The following is a 12,585-nucleotide window of genomic DNA, read 5'->3' on the forward strand; positions in this document are numbered from 1 at the left end:
TATTTATTCTTGGGCTTCGATCCAAGTTGATCTTATTTTGAGGGCTTCGATCCTCACTTTTATTTTTACTTGGGCTTCGATCCAAGTTGATCTTATTTTGAGGGCTTCGATCCTCAATTTTTATTTATTCTTGGGCTTCGATCCAAGTTGATCTTATTTTGAGGGCTTCGATCCTCACTTTTTATTTTTACTTGGGCTTCGATCCAAGTTGATCTTATTTTGAGGGCCTCGATCCTCAATTTTTATTTATTCTTGGGCTTCGATCCAAGTTGATCTTATTTTGAGGGCTTCGATCCTCACTTTTTAATTTTACTTGGGCTTCGATCCAAGTTGATCTTATTTTGAGGGCTTCGATCCTCAATTTTTATTTATTCTTGGGCTTCGATCCAAGTTGATCTTATTTTGAGGGCTTCGATCCTCACTTTTATTTTTACTTTGGCTTCGATCCAAGTTGATCTTATTTTGAGGGCTTCGATCCTCAATTTTTATTTATTCTTGGGCTTCGATCCAAGTTGATCTTATTTTGAGGGCTTCGATCCTCACTTTTTATTTTTACTTGGGCTTCGATCCAAGTTGATCTTATTTTGAGGGCTTCGATCCTCAATTTTTATTTATTCTTGGGCTTCGATCCAAGTTGATCTTATTTTGAGGGCTTCGATCCTCACTTTTATTTTTACTTGGGCTTCGATCCAAGTTGATCTTATTTTGAGGGCTTCGATCCTCAATTTTTATTTATTCTTGGGCTTCGATCCAAGTTGATCTTATTTTGAGGGCTTCGATCCTCACTTTTTATTTTTACTTGGGCTTCGATCCAAGTTGATCTTATTTTGAGGGCTTCGATCCTCAATTTTTATTTATTCTTGGGCTTCGATCCAAGTTGATCTTATTTTGAGGGCTTCGATCCTCACTTTTTATTTTTACTTGGGCTTCGATCCAAGTTGATCTTATTTTGAGGGCTTCGATCCTCAATTTTTATTAATTCTTGGGCTTCGATCCAAGTTGATCTTATTTTGAGGGCTTCGATCCTCACTTTTTATTTTTACTTGGGCTTCAATCCAAGTTGATCTTATTTTGAGGGCTTAGATCCTCACTTTTTATTTTTACTTGGGCTTCGATCCAAGTTGATCTTATTTTGAGGGCTTCGATCCTCAATTTTTTTTTTTTTATTCTTGGGCTTCGATCCAAGTTGATCTTATTTTGAGGGCTTAGATCCTCACTTTTTATTTTTACTTGGGCTTCGATCCAAGTTGATCTTATTTTGAGGGCTTTGATCCTCACTTTTTATTGTTACTTGGGCTTCGATCCAAGTTTTATTATGGTGAGGGCCTTGATCCTCATTTGTGTGTTTGAGGACTTCGATCCTCAAATTTTATTAATTCTTGGGCTTCGATCCAAGTTGATCTTAGTTTGAGGGCTTCGATCCTTATTTTTGTTTATTCTTGGGCTGCAATTCAAGTTGCTATTACTTTGAGGGCTTCGATCCCCACTTTTTGTTTTACTTGGGCTTCGATCCAAGTTTATATTATGGTAAGGGCTTTGATCTTCATTTGTGTGTTTGAGGACTTCGATCCTCAATTTTTATTTATTCTTAGGCTTTGATCCAAGTTGATCTTATTTTGAGGGCTTCGATCCTCACTTTTTAATTTTACTTGGGCTTTGATCCAAGTTGATCTTATTTTGAGGGCTTCGATCCACACTTTTTATTTATTCTTGGGCTTCGATCCAAGTTGATCTTATTTTGAGGGCTTCGATCCTCATTTTTGTTTATTCTTGGGCTCCGATCCAAGTTGATATTACTTTGAGGGCTTCGATCCCCCCTTTTTGTTTTACTTGGGCTTCGATCAAGTTTATATCATGGTGGGGGCTTCGATCCTCATTGTGTCTTTGAGGACTTCGATCCTCAATTTTTATTAATTCTTGGGCTTCGATCCTCATTATTGTTTATTCTTGGGCTTCGATCCAAGTTAATGTTACTTTGAGGGCTTTGATCCTCACTTTTTATTTTACTTGGGCTTTGATGCAAGTTTATATTATGGTGAGGGCATTGATCCTCATTTGTGTGTTTAAGGACTTCGATCCTCAATTTTTATTAATTCTTAGGCTTCGATCCAAGTTGATCTTTATTTAAGGGGTTTGATCCTCAATTTTATTTTATCTTGGGCTTCTATTCAAGTCGATATTACCTTGAGGGCTTCAAACCTCACTTTTATTTTACTTGGACTTCGATCAACGTTTTTATTTTGGTGAGGGCTTTGCTCCTCATTTGTTTTTTCTCGGGCTTCAATCCCATTCTATTTGAGGGTTTTCATCCTTGTGTACTGTGGTATGCACCAGGCACAACTTCATTGTACTTCGAGGGCTCCTGGCTTTCTTTTTCACTTTCCTTTCAGATGCCTCCTAAACAAACAAAGCAAAAGGCAGCACCTTTGGCCACCTTTAAGTTGTCCAAGTTTCAATCAACCCAACACGTTGCCACTGCTGTTGTTCAGCGCTCAGAAGCAGGTGCCACCAGAGATCAGTCAGATGGAAGTAGTCCTGCTCACAGTCAACCAGAGCTTCTTGCTGGATACAATGGCCCTGGTCAGGACGTTTTGCCTGTACTTTCTAGTGTCATCGTCAACCAGATCTTGGCCCTTGTTATGCAAGAGGTCACCAACAACCTTGCTCCTCTACTGCCTCCAATTTCACATTCAACTTCACAGCCACCTTCTGCTCCTGGTCCATCACATCCACTGGTAGCTCAGGCCTTGAGCTCGATTCTCGTTATATGGAAGCTTGCTTACCACTGGACAAAGTTGACAAGTTTATAGGCATTATATCAGATTTTCTTAAAAGGAAGAAGGTTACCTTGCGGGAAGTCCAGTCCCTCACCGGATTTCTCAACTTTGCTTGTTCCGTTATCGTTCCAGGTCGGTCCTTTTTACTTTATAGTCCAGATGTTGAAAGGTTATGGGAAGGTGGGTTTCCGACTAGACAGCCGGCTACCTCTGACCTTACCTATTTTGCACAGATTAGTCCAGGCTGCTGCTGTGGTGGCCATCTCTAGGGAAAATGCAGCTCTTTTTTGGCCATGTGCTCTTTAGCTTTTTATGCCTTCCTTAGGGTTGGTGAAATGACTGTTGTGTCGAGTAATAAGCCGGACGTGCCTCTGCAGCTTGATCAGCTAACTCAGCTTGTTGATTCAAAATAACATTTTGTGGCACTTAAATTGTCTTTTCGTAATTACAAACACAGCTACAATCGTCCTACCTTTTCTTTGACAATTTCTTGTTTAGCGAATTTTTGTCCGGTTAATGTAATGTTGGAGTACCTAAGCATAAGAGGTCATCAGCCTGGGCCACTATTTGTTTCTACTAGGAGTCAAGCAGTTTCCAGGGAAATGTTTGTTAATTTCCTTTCTAGAGCCCTTGTTCATTGTAATTTAGACCCTTCTAGGTATAAGGGCCACAGTTTTAGAATTGGTGCCGCTTCTCATGCAGCCGAACAGGGCTTCACTGAGGCACAAATTAGTGGATTGGTCATTGGAAGTCAACAGCATTTCGCATTGCCAACTTTCCCAACTAGGTAATATCTAGCTACATATAGGCTGTATATTATTTGTGCCTTAATTTGATTCAATAGAAGCAACAGGGGCTTGGAATCAGGAGTTTCTAACAGTTACTATCCTTATCTGTTCGATGGGGGTATTAGTGTATGTCTTGCAGGGGCAGCATTCATTAGTACCCTTACGTTACTAATGTATTCCATTCAACATTGTATAATATTTTCCTTGACCAGCAATGTTGCTTAAAAGAAGGTTGCAAATTGTCTTGCAGGGGCAGCAGTTTCACCCCCTTTTTAAGTTAGAGGTAACTTGTATATGTCTTTCGTGGGCAGCATACATTGGCACTAAATCACGTTATTGAGTTGACCAGCAGTATTTCTATAAAGAGGGTTTTTGAATTGTCTTGCAGGGGCAGCAGTTTTTAATCCCTCATTTCTTTTATGGCTTACTTGTGTATGTCTTGCAGGGGCAGCATGCATTAGTACTCTCAGGTTATTAATTTTCCATGTTAAACATTTTAATGTATAGAACTTTTCTTGACCAGCAATATTTCTATAGAGGTTTCAAGTTATCTTCATGGGCAGCAGTTTCAATCCCTCATTTATTTTGGCAGTTACTTGTGTATGTCTTGCAGGGGCAGCATACAATAAGTATCTTTATTCCTTAGTCACCAAATTTGGTACTGTTCTTGTTTTCAGTGGGTACTGCATTGCCTGGGGTGGGGCTGCATCATTGCTTTTTCAAGAATGCTTTTGGCCTTTTTGTGCCCTCACCTTTACTGGGCTGAATATTTTTATGTAGCCAATGTGGTGAAAGTATTTTTGATAAACTTATTTTGTACACTAGTTTTGTGATTCTGTTTATTACAATTAAAGCGGCTATGGGCTTTTCCCATAGCCATTTTGACCCATATGGCATTTGTGTCTTTATTGCCCAGTAAACAGAGCTCAGCCAATGCAGTACCCCAGTTTTTAGTAATATAACCGAGGGAAGGACATAAATGTGTTTATATCTTTATAAACTTGTAAATGGAAGCTGAACCAGTGTTACTAAGCCAGGCATTATCCACTATCCCTGGCAACCTGATTTCCTGCTGTGGAACCTGGCTATCAGTTGCACTGAAATTTTACATGATAATTTCAAAAAAGAAGCAAAGAAAATAGATGGAAGTCTTTACCAGTTTCTCAGGCCCGGTTCAGCCAGCGACCTAGGAAACTCACTCACATAGATTCCATATAAACACTTTTAAACACAAGTCCAAATAAAAGGAACGAAACTTTTCCTTGTCCAACTTGCGCACTCGTTTCTCAGTGGTGATATTGAAACTTATGGCTGCTTTACAAGCGAAAAAACAGTCCTTAGCTGCCGATCACCGATTGCGCTCAATATTACAGTAATCACGGTACACTTTCATCTTTTACAAGAAAAAGTGTCATTTAGTTCTTGTTTCCGCTTAGGGATTTCAGTCTATAACAAGCTGCCTTTTTATCCATTTTGTAACATGAATTCAGTTCACCTTTAGTAGGTACTCACTATTTTTTTCAGGAGCTGCTGTATGAATCGACTGTGCGAGTTGCTATTCTTCAGTACAATAAGACCTGTGACAAACAACTTTAAATAAGAACTAAAAAACCTTTCGCTTCTATGTCACAAAATATTTTGCGTTTCAGAACAACAATTTTTCAGTACATACCTTACCGGGAAACAACAAATCCGACCCGTCAGTGCTGGAAATAACTCTGAAAATACTTTCCTCTGCAACAAGAAATGTATGTTAAATTCAATATTACATATTTTTTAAGTTGACAGAAAAAAGCTTCATGCTTCGGTCTCTGGTCTTGTAAATGCTGCATTGTTTGTTACGAGAGATTGATTGTTTTCATATCTACTTAGGATATAGCGTGAACGAAAATAAGTTGAAGTCGACTATTCAATTGACATTTACCTTGCTTTGCCACGTAAGCCGCGACAACTAGCCTTCTCCTAGACTTGCACAAGTCGACTGCTTGTGGCGCCGAAAGAGAGCATTACAAGCGACCGAGTCGCCGGAGTCGAGAAAAGCGAAAGCAGACTTCAGGAAAATCTAGTCTTCAGCCAACATCCCGCCAGCTCCGCGGGCAAATCAATAATCATATTACTGCATTTCAAGGGGACGCTGAAGTTAATATAAGAACACAAAACATGATTCGAATTCCTAATTAAGACTTCAAGTCACAACGTCACTACTGCTTCGAAAATTCTTTCGTAGATATTTGAGGCCCATTGAGAGAAACCATACAAGCAGTTACAACTCTCTCAATAATTCAAGTTTAACACAGACTTCTCCAAGCCTGTTTAAACGGTTTCAACATTTGACCAACATTCGTTCAAAAAGTTGTACGGATGTTGGGCGATTGTTGGATGAACGGAGTGTTCAAACGGTTCCAACGGGATTCAACATTTTCAAGAGCAAAGAAAATGTTGAATCGATATTGAATAACAGTTTAAACCAATTTCAACTTGATCTCCTGAACACGCTTTAAACAATGTTCGGAACGACCTGTTCAAATGCCCCCGACATTTGGTTCAACAAAGTGTTGAACGCACGTTGAAGCAAATGTTGAAACCATTTAAACGGGCCTTTACATAGGCACAAATTCACGTCGGCGGTAATTTCGATGTCTTTTTTGTTGTTGTTGTTGTTGTTCAGGTGTAAAAGCTCTCAAGCATGAACAAACATGCTTTGAAGAATTATTCTTCAAAAATTTAGTTCATGTCCTGAGTGAAAAGCTTTCCTAAAAAGTCCTATGAGAATGCCAGCGCCAGTTTTGAACAAGCCTATTTCTCAAGGAAACTAACAAACTTGACAAATTTTGTTGCTTGTGTGCACACTAGAAAACACAACTCGTTATGTCATAACTTGGAAAGACGCAAAACTGATACTTGTTTACAGCAGCAATCTTCTCGAGATGCAAAGTTTTTCCTTGTTGAGTTTCGTTTTTCTACCTCTTTTTTGCCTGTTATGGAGCAACCAAATTTTGAACTGCAGAAGGAAGAAAAACCCCTGTCGCATTCTAATTTGTCAGAGAGAACCTAGATCGTGTGTAACCATATCTTTATACTCAACTGCCACCAGCGAATCTAGACCGCACATTACACTCTGTCTGCTCGTAACATCACAAAAAAGACCGCTGATTTGGTATTCTTCATCGAGTTTTTCGGTCCCTTAGCTTAAATAACTTACCTGAGTGAAAGATGATGAGCAGTGTGTTCGGCTATCCGGCGGACAACAAACGCTTTCAAACTCTATCTTTTAAAAACTAACGGAGTAAAGGGCAATTTAGCAGGATATATACGTGCTTTGTGGGCTGGGGATAACAGTTGCCTGAGTAGATTTAACTTGCTGCGTCAACCACTTGTCAATAACTTGCACGATAATTTGTGCAATTTTGCGGTAAAGTGGAATTAAGCTCATTTCTTGCGCGGTATATTTATTGCTTTCATCATCTGCGCGCATTGACACTTTCCCACGAAACAATATCAGTTTTCAGTGATCTGAAAAGTCAGTTCAATAACAGATTTTTACTAACGTGTAAAAGATACCTGGATACCAACCCTATCCTCTATTCTGTTTGTAAAGAAAGACATTGTATCTCCATGTACCGATAAAACAACCTCATTCCTCATGTCACGTGATATCTTATAGTACGATGACCACACTGATATAACGGATCTTTGTTCAAATGTCTCGCCTCTGATCAGCATATTTTAGACAAAACCACCTACTGTGGACAGATAAATGATCTTCGCAAATTTAAAGAACGTGGGAAACTTAATATTTTCGGAAACGTTGTGCGTGGTCAGGGTTAAACAGTATTTAGATAACCGAATGTAATAAGTATCAAAATGTCAACAATGACGTCACGGATTGTCCTATAGTTTCTTCATTGGAAAGTTTTTATTTCCCGGTTATTTGCCGCTATTAGTTTTTCATATTGTTCATGCAATCGACTATAAAAATAAGCGAAAAACGGACACCGAAACGTCGTTCCGTTTTTTTGCTTATTTTTATAGTCAACTGTATTTCTAATTTAAATCATATTTTTCATATTGTTGTTTTCATGAAAGCACCCTAATATTATCCTGTTGTCAAAGGAAAATAGACCATAGACGGTCAAAAATTTGCTATGATACTTCCGTTGCAGCTGTTCCAAAGCCGGCATTTATTATTTGTCCTGAGTTGAAAGCCTTTTCTTAATTTAGCAAGATCAGATCTCAATAGTCATGTTTGTGGATTCTAACTGGTACATGTCCATCACAACAGTATAATTCATCTTTAAAAAATTATTACGTTCATTTGTTATTGAAAGGTACGTAACTCGTGGCTAATTGCTGTTCGTTTTTGCGGCAATTTGTGCTGAGGGTTTCCACATCCGGGTCTCCGTTGAAATATCAGAGTGTTTTAATGGCGTTCATGTTGGGGGATATATTTGCATAAGAATATAATTTATTTCCCAAAGGAAAATCATTCTATTGTTTCGCTCCTCCAATATGGCTGCCGTGAACACACTCTATTGAAAAACGTCTTTATTCCTATACGAAAGTACTGTTATGAAGAGTTCATGTGTATCTCGAAGCGGATGTTCATATTAATTTTTGGACAAAGTGAATCATCAAATGACGCGGAGTCTGTTACCAGGCAACGAAAAGATAGCACGTGGGGAAAAATAAACATCTGCCTATCCAACAATGGTTTTATGCACATTTGTGTAAAATAAAACATTTTGTTCTCTTCGAGTTTTTCCAAAACTGAAAATGCCACTCGTAAAAAAATAGGGAACGGATTCTTATTGTCTGAAATTCTAAGCTAGATGTGCAACCTGTTATTACCCATAGATCCGTTAAACAGAATGACTTTTCGACAAAATTCAAAAGAAACCGTTCAGTCATTCATTGTAATATTAGCTCGCTAACTCCCATTAAAAAGCGGCAAATCAGGGAAGTTCAAAGCGGTTTTATTACGACTTATAAATTCTCATACAATCAAGGACAAAAGGTCTTGGGACAAATGTTACAAAGTCCTCCTATTGACTCCCAATTTAGTGTGACTGACCAATGAAGCCATATTTCTCGTGCAAAAACCCATCTTACTAACCTCACCACTCCCCCCGAGACAATGTTGGAATCCACAATTCATTGTCATTACCCGGACTCAACATTGTAAGGGAGGTAGGGGCAATTTAGCTGTAAAGTAGAATCAAGCTCATTTCTTGTACGGTATATTTATTGCTTTCATCATCTGCACGCATTGACACCTTCCCACGAAACATTAATGTCAGTTTTTAGTCGTCTGAAAAGTCAGATCAACAACAGATTTTTACTAACGTAAAAAAGATACCTGGATACCAACCCTATCCTCTATTCTGTTTGTAAAGAAAGACATTGTATCTCCTTGCACCGATAAAACAACCTCATACCTTATGTCACGTGATATCCTAAAGTACGATGACCACGCTGATATAGGGGATCTTTCTTCAAACGTCTCGCCTCTGATTAGCATACTTTAGCATAAACGACATAACTACCTACTGCGCAGACAATAAATGCTCTTCATAAATTGAAAGAACGTGGGAAACTTAATATTTTCGGAAAAGTTGTGCGTGATAGGTTAAACAGCATTTAGATAACCGAACGTAATAAGTATCAAAATGTCAACAATGACGTCATGAATTGTCCAATAGTTTCTTCATTGGATAGTTTTTATTTCACGATTGTTTCCAACCTCGTTCCCAGGGTCTCTCTTCTTCCCGCCTTAGCGAGAGAGAGAGAGACCCTGGGTGAAGCTGGTCACGTGGCACCCAAAATCTGGGTGCTTGACACAACTTGTCGTTAGGGAGGGGTAGTAAGGTATGCAGTTGTCGCTTTCTCAGACGGACGGAGAAGCCAGCTACGAACACAACAAGGGGTTTTACAACCAAGCATTTCTACATCACACACTCACTTGAGACCTGGAAGAGGTTCACGTTTCTTCCACTCAGGTAGAGTGTTGTTAATCCAAAACAATTATTTTAAAAACAGTCGTTTCGGGACGCCAGAGGGAAACCGACAGACGATGGGGGACGCTTGAGTCAAAACCTAAACAGGCATGGTGATTAGAACAGAAGTATCGCTGGCTTTACGCCTTTTAACAGAGCTCCAAATGGGGTGAAATGCAAAAGAAGATCAATTTTAGTATTGCCAAATGGAATACCAAGAATTTTTGGCAATAGAATGTAAGCAGGCGAAGTGTTCAGAAATGCCAACGGACTGAAACAAGCCGCGTGTGAATATAATTCAAAGGTACTTTTCATCTTAGTTTGTTCCCTATGTCCTTGACTTTAAGACGTAGTTAAACGAAAAAAAAATTGAGCCCAGAGCGCTGATTGTGATCGAAAACAATGTATTTATTCACAGGAAATCGGTGACCAAATAGATATTCAATATTGTGCTTCGCGAATTACATCGGTAAATAAACAGATTACTATTAACAAGAAGAATGTATTTGTATTTTCTTGTGAGTGATGAATTATAATGCCGTTACTGAAAGAATTTTTTATGAACTACATTTCATTTTATAGAGCAAAAGATGTACTTATTACCGCAGTTTAAGCTTGAATAAATGCTTTTTCTGGTAGAATTCATGGAATCAGTTCCAACTCAGTAGTGTAGATAAATTACTCCGATTCAAGTTGTAGAATTTATGATCAACCTCTGCTTCATTGACCGTTTGAAATTCCCTAGATTGTACTTAATATACGATTTTTGCCGAAGACACGAAACTGCGCCAAATCTCTCGCATTTCGCTTGCTTATAAAATCGCACCCGCTTGAAAATTTTTGATCGGCTCTTGCGAATAAACTAATTGAGTGAGTGTACCCCTACTGGGGAGAAGTTTGTCGTGTGCTGTCACGTGACCAGCTTCACCCAGGGTCTCTCTCTCTCTCGCTAAGGCGGGAAGAAGAGAGACCCTGGGAACGAGGTTGGATTGTTTCTCGTTATTAGTTTTTCATATTGTTCATATTGTTATTACCATGAATGCACGCTGATATTATCCTGTTGTCAAAGGAAAATAGACGATAGATTGTGAAAAATTTCCTACAATACTTCTGTTGCAGCTGTTCCAAAGCCGGCATTTATTATTTGTCCTGAGTTGAAAGCCTTTTCTTAATTTAGCAAGATCAGATCTCATTGAATGAATGAATGAATGAATTCTTATATACCGCACATATCACCAAGTCTCATGGCGGTTTACATTTCTGTGGGGTGAGATCGGACGTCAGCATGTTAAGGCGCCTCTGGCAGCCGCTATTGGTCCATATTCGATCTCACCCACCCACCCACTTAACCCAAGCATGAGTGTGAAAGATAGAAGGCCAGACCACAACACCGGGAACTACGTCCCCTACTCTTGCGAACAGTGTGTGGGTTCTTTAACGTCCCACAAAGTAATCATGAACAAGGGTTGTGAGACGAGACCTACGATTTATCGTCCTTATCCGAGAAGACTAGAAAGTCTAACCGTTTGCAGATGTTATTACAAAGGCAGCACTTTCTCCTTAGTTATTTATTCAATAGTCATGTTTGTGGGTTCTAACTGGTACATGTCCATCACAACAGTATAATTCATCTTTAAAAAATTATTACATTCATTTGTTATTGAAAGGTACGTAAGTCGTGGCTAATTGCTGTTCGTTTTTGCGGCAATTTGTGCTGAAGGTTTCCACTTCTGGGTCTCCGTTGAAATATCAGAGTGTTTTAATGGCGTTCATGTTGGGGGATATATTTGCATAAGAATATAATCTATTTCCCAAAGGAAAATCATTCTATTGTTTCGCTCCTCCAATATGGCTGCCGTGAACACACTATTGAAAAACGTCTTTATTCCTATACGGAAGTACTGTTATGAAGAGTTCATGTGTATCTCGAAGCGGATGTTCATATTAAATTTGGAATAAAGTCAATAATCAAATGAAGCGGAGTCTGTTACCAGGCAACGAAAAGATAGCACGTGGGGCAAAATAAACATCTGCCTATCCAACGATGGTTCTATGCACATTTGTGTAAAATAAAACATTTTGTTTTCTTCGAGTTTTTCCAAAACTGAAAATGCCACTCGTAAAAAAATAGGAAATTGATCCTTATTATCTGAAATTCTAAGCTGGATGTATACTCTTTTATTAGCTATAGATACGCCAAACGCAATAATTTTTCGACAAAATTCAAAAGAAACCGTTCTTCAGTCATTCATTGTAATATCAGCTTGCTAACTCCCATTAAAAAGCGGCAAATTAGTGAAGTACAAAACTGTTTCATTACGACTTATAAATTCTTATACAATCAAGGACAAAAGGTCTTGGGACAAATGTTAGTGACTGACCAATGAAGTCATATTTCTCGTTTAAAACCTATCTTACTCACCCCACCCCTCCCCCCAAGACAATGTTGAAATCCACAACCCATTTTCATTACGCGGGCTCAACATTGTAAGGGAGTTGTGGCGGAAAACGGATGCTTATCGTTCGCGCGTACTTTTTATCTGTGGCGTGCGTAGGGAAACATCGTAAATGCGAATTCGTCCCAACCCTTTTGGTTTTTATTGTAGTTTTGGCTTTTTGAAAATTAATACTAACTGGCCTTATATCACACAGCGTTGTTAAGGTTTGAGCTATGGGGCAAATAAGGTCTTTCAAATAGATATTCCACTTTCGGCTGACATAGGCCCCATCCACACAAATGCGTTTTCGTTTGAAACGCATGCTTTTTGATACGTTTTCGTCTATAATCCACACAAAAACGCCCGAAACGCCGATGAAAACGGAGACTTCCGAAAACGGTTTCAAAAGTGGAGACATTTGAAAACGCATCGTTTTGAAAATGCTTCGTTTCTAGTGTGGACAGCTAAAAACGGAGACTTTTGAAAACGGTAACGTAAAAAGCGTCACATTCCAAATCGGAGCACCTATCCAAGAAGGAGGATTGTCAACACATGCGCAAACCCAGGTCCCAGTCGTTTTTATCGTTTT

At 38.9% G+C, this 12,585-nt stretch overlaps 2 protein-coding genes and 1 pseudogene across 3 annotated transcripts in view; 2 read left to right on the plus strand and 1 right to left on the minus strand.

Moving 5' to 3' along the window:
* LOC146487318 (adenosine receptor A3-like) overlaps positions 1–12,585 on the minus strand; it is a 56,537-nt gene that overhangs the window by 14,407 nt on the left and 29,545 nt on the right. The window contains exons 1-3 of one of the 2 annotated variants that reach the window (XM_085087046.1): positions 6,764–6,791; positions 5,238–5,297; positions 5,078–5,142 (exon numbers count right to left, since the gene is read on the minus strand). The exons of the other annotated variant lie outside the window; for it this stretch is intronic. The gene's annotated coding sequence lies outside the window, so the exon portion shown is untranslated. Of the gene's footprint in view, positions 1–5,077; positions 5,143–5,237; positions 5,298–6,763; positions 6,792–12,585 lie in introns of those variants that run through there. 2 annotated transcript variants of the gene reach the window in all.
* On the plus strand, positions 1,992–4,454 carry LOC146487319 (uncharacterized). Its single transcript, XM_085087021.1, has one exon. It carries the CDS (start codon positions 2,391–2,393, stop codon positions 2,808–2,810), a length of 420 nt encoding a protein of 139 aa, XP_084943147.1. The 5' UTR covers positions 1,992–2,390; the 3' UTR covers positions 2,811–4,454.
* Positions 2,817–4,454, plus strand: LOC146487320 (uncharacterized; annotated as a pseudogene).

Source organism: Pavona decussata, unplaced genomic scaffold, assembly GCF_977016875.1.
Source record: "Pavona decussata unplaced genomic scaffold, jaPavDecu1.1 SCAFFOLD_16, whole genome shotgun sequence".
Lineage (NCBI taxonomy): Eukaryota > Metazoa > Cnidaria > Anthozoa > Scleractinia > Agariciidae > Pavona > Pavona decussata.

Bases quoted from the DNA above. Each gene is read 5' to 3' on its own strand.
- LOC146487319 (XM_085087021.1), top strand. From the start codon at position 2,391: ATGCCTCCTAAACAAACAAAGCAAAAGGCAGCACCTTTGGCCACCTTT.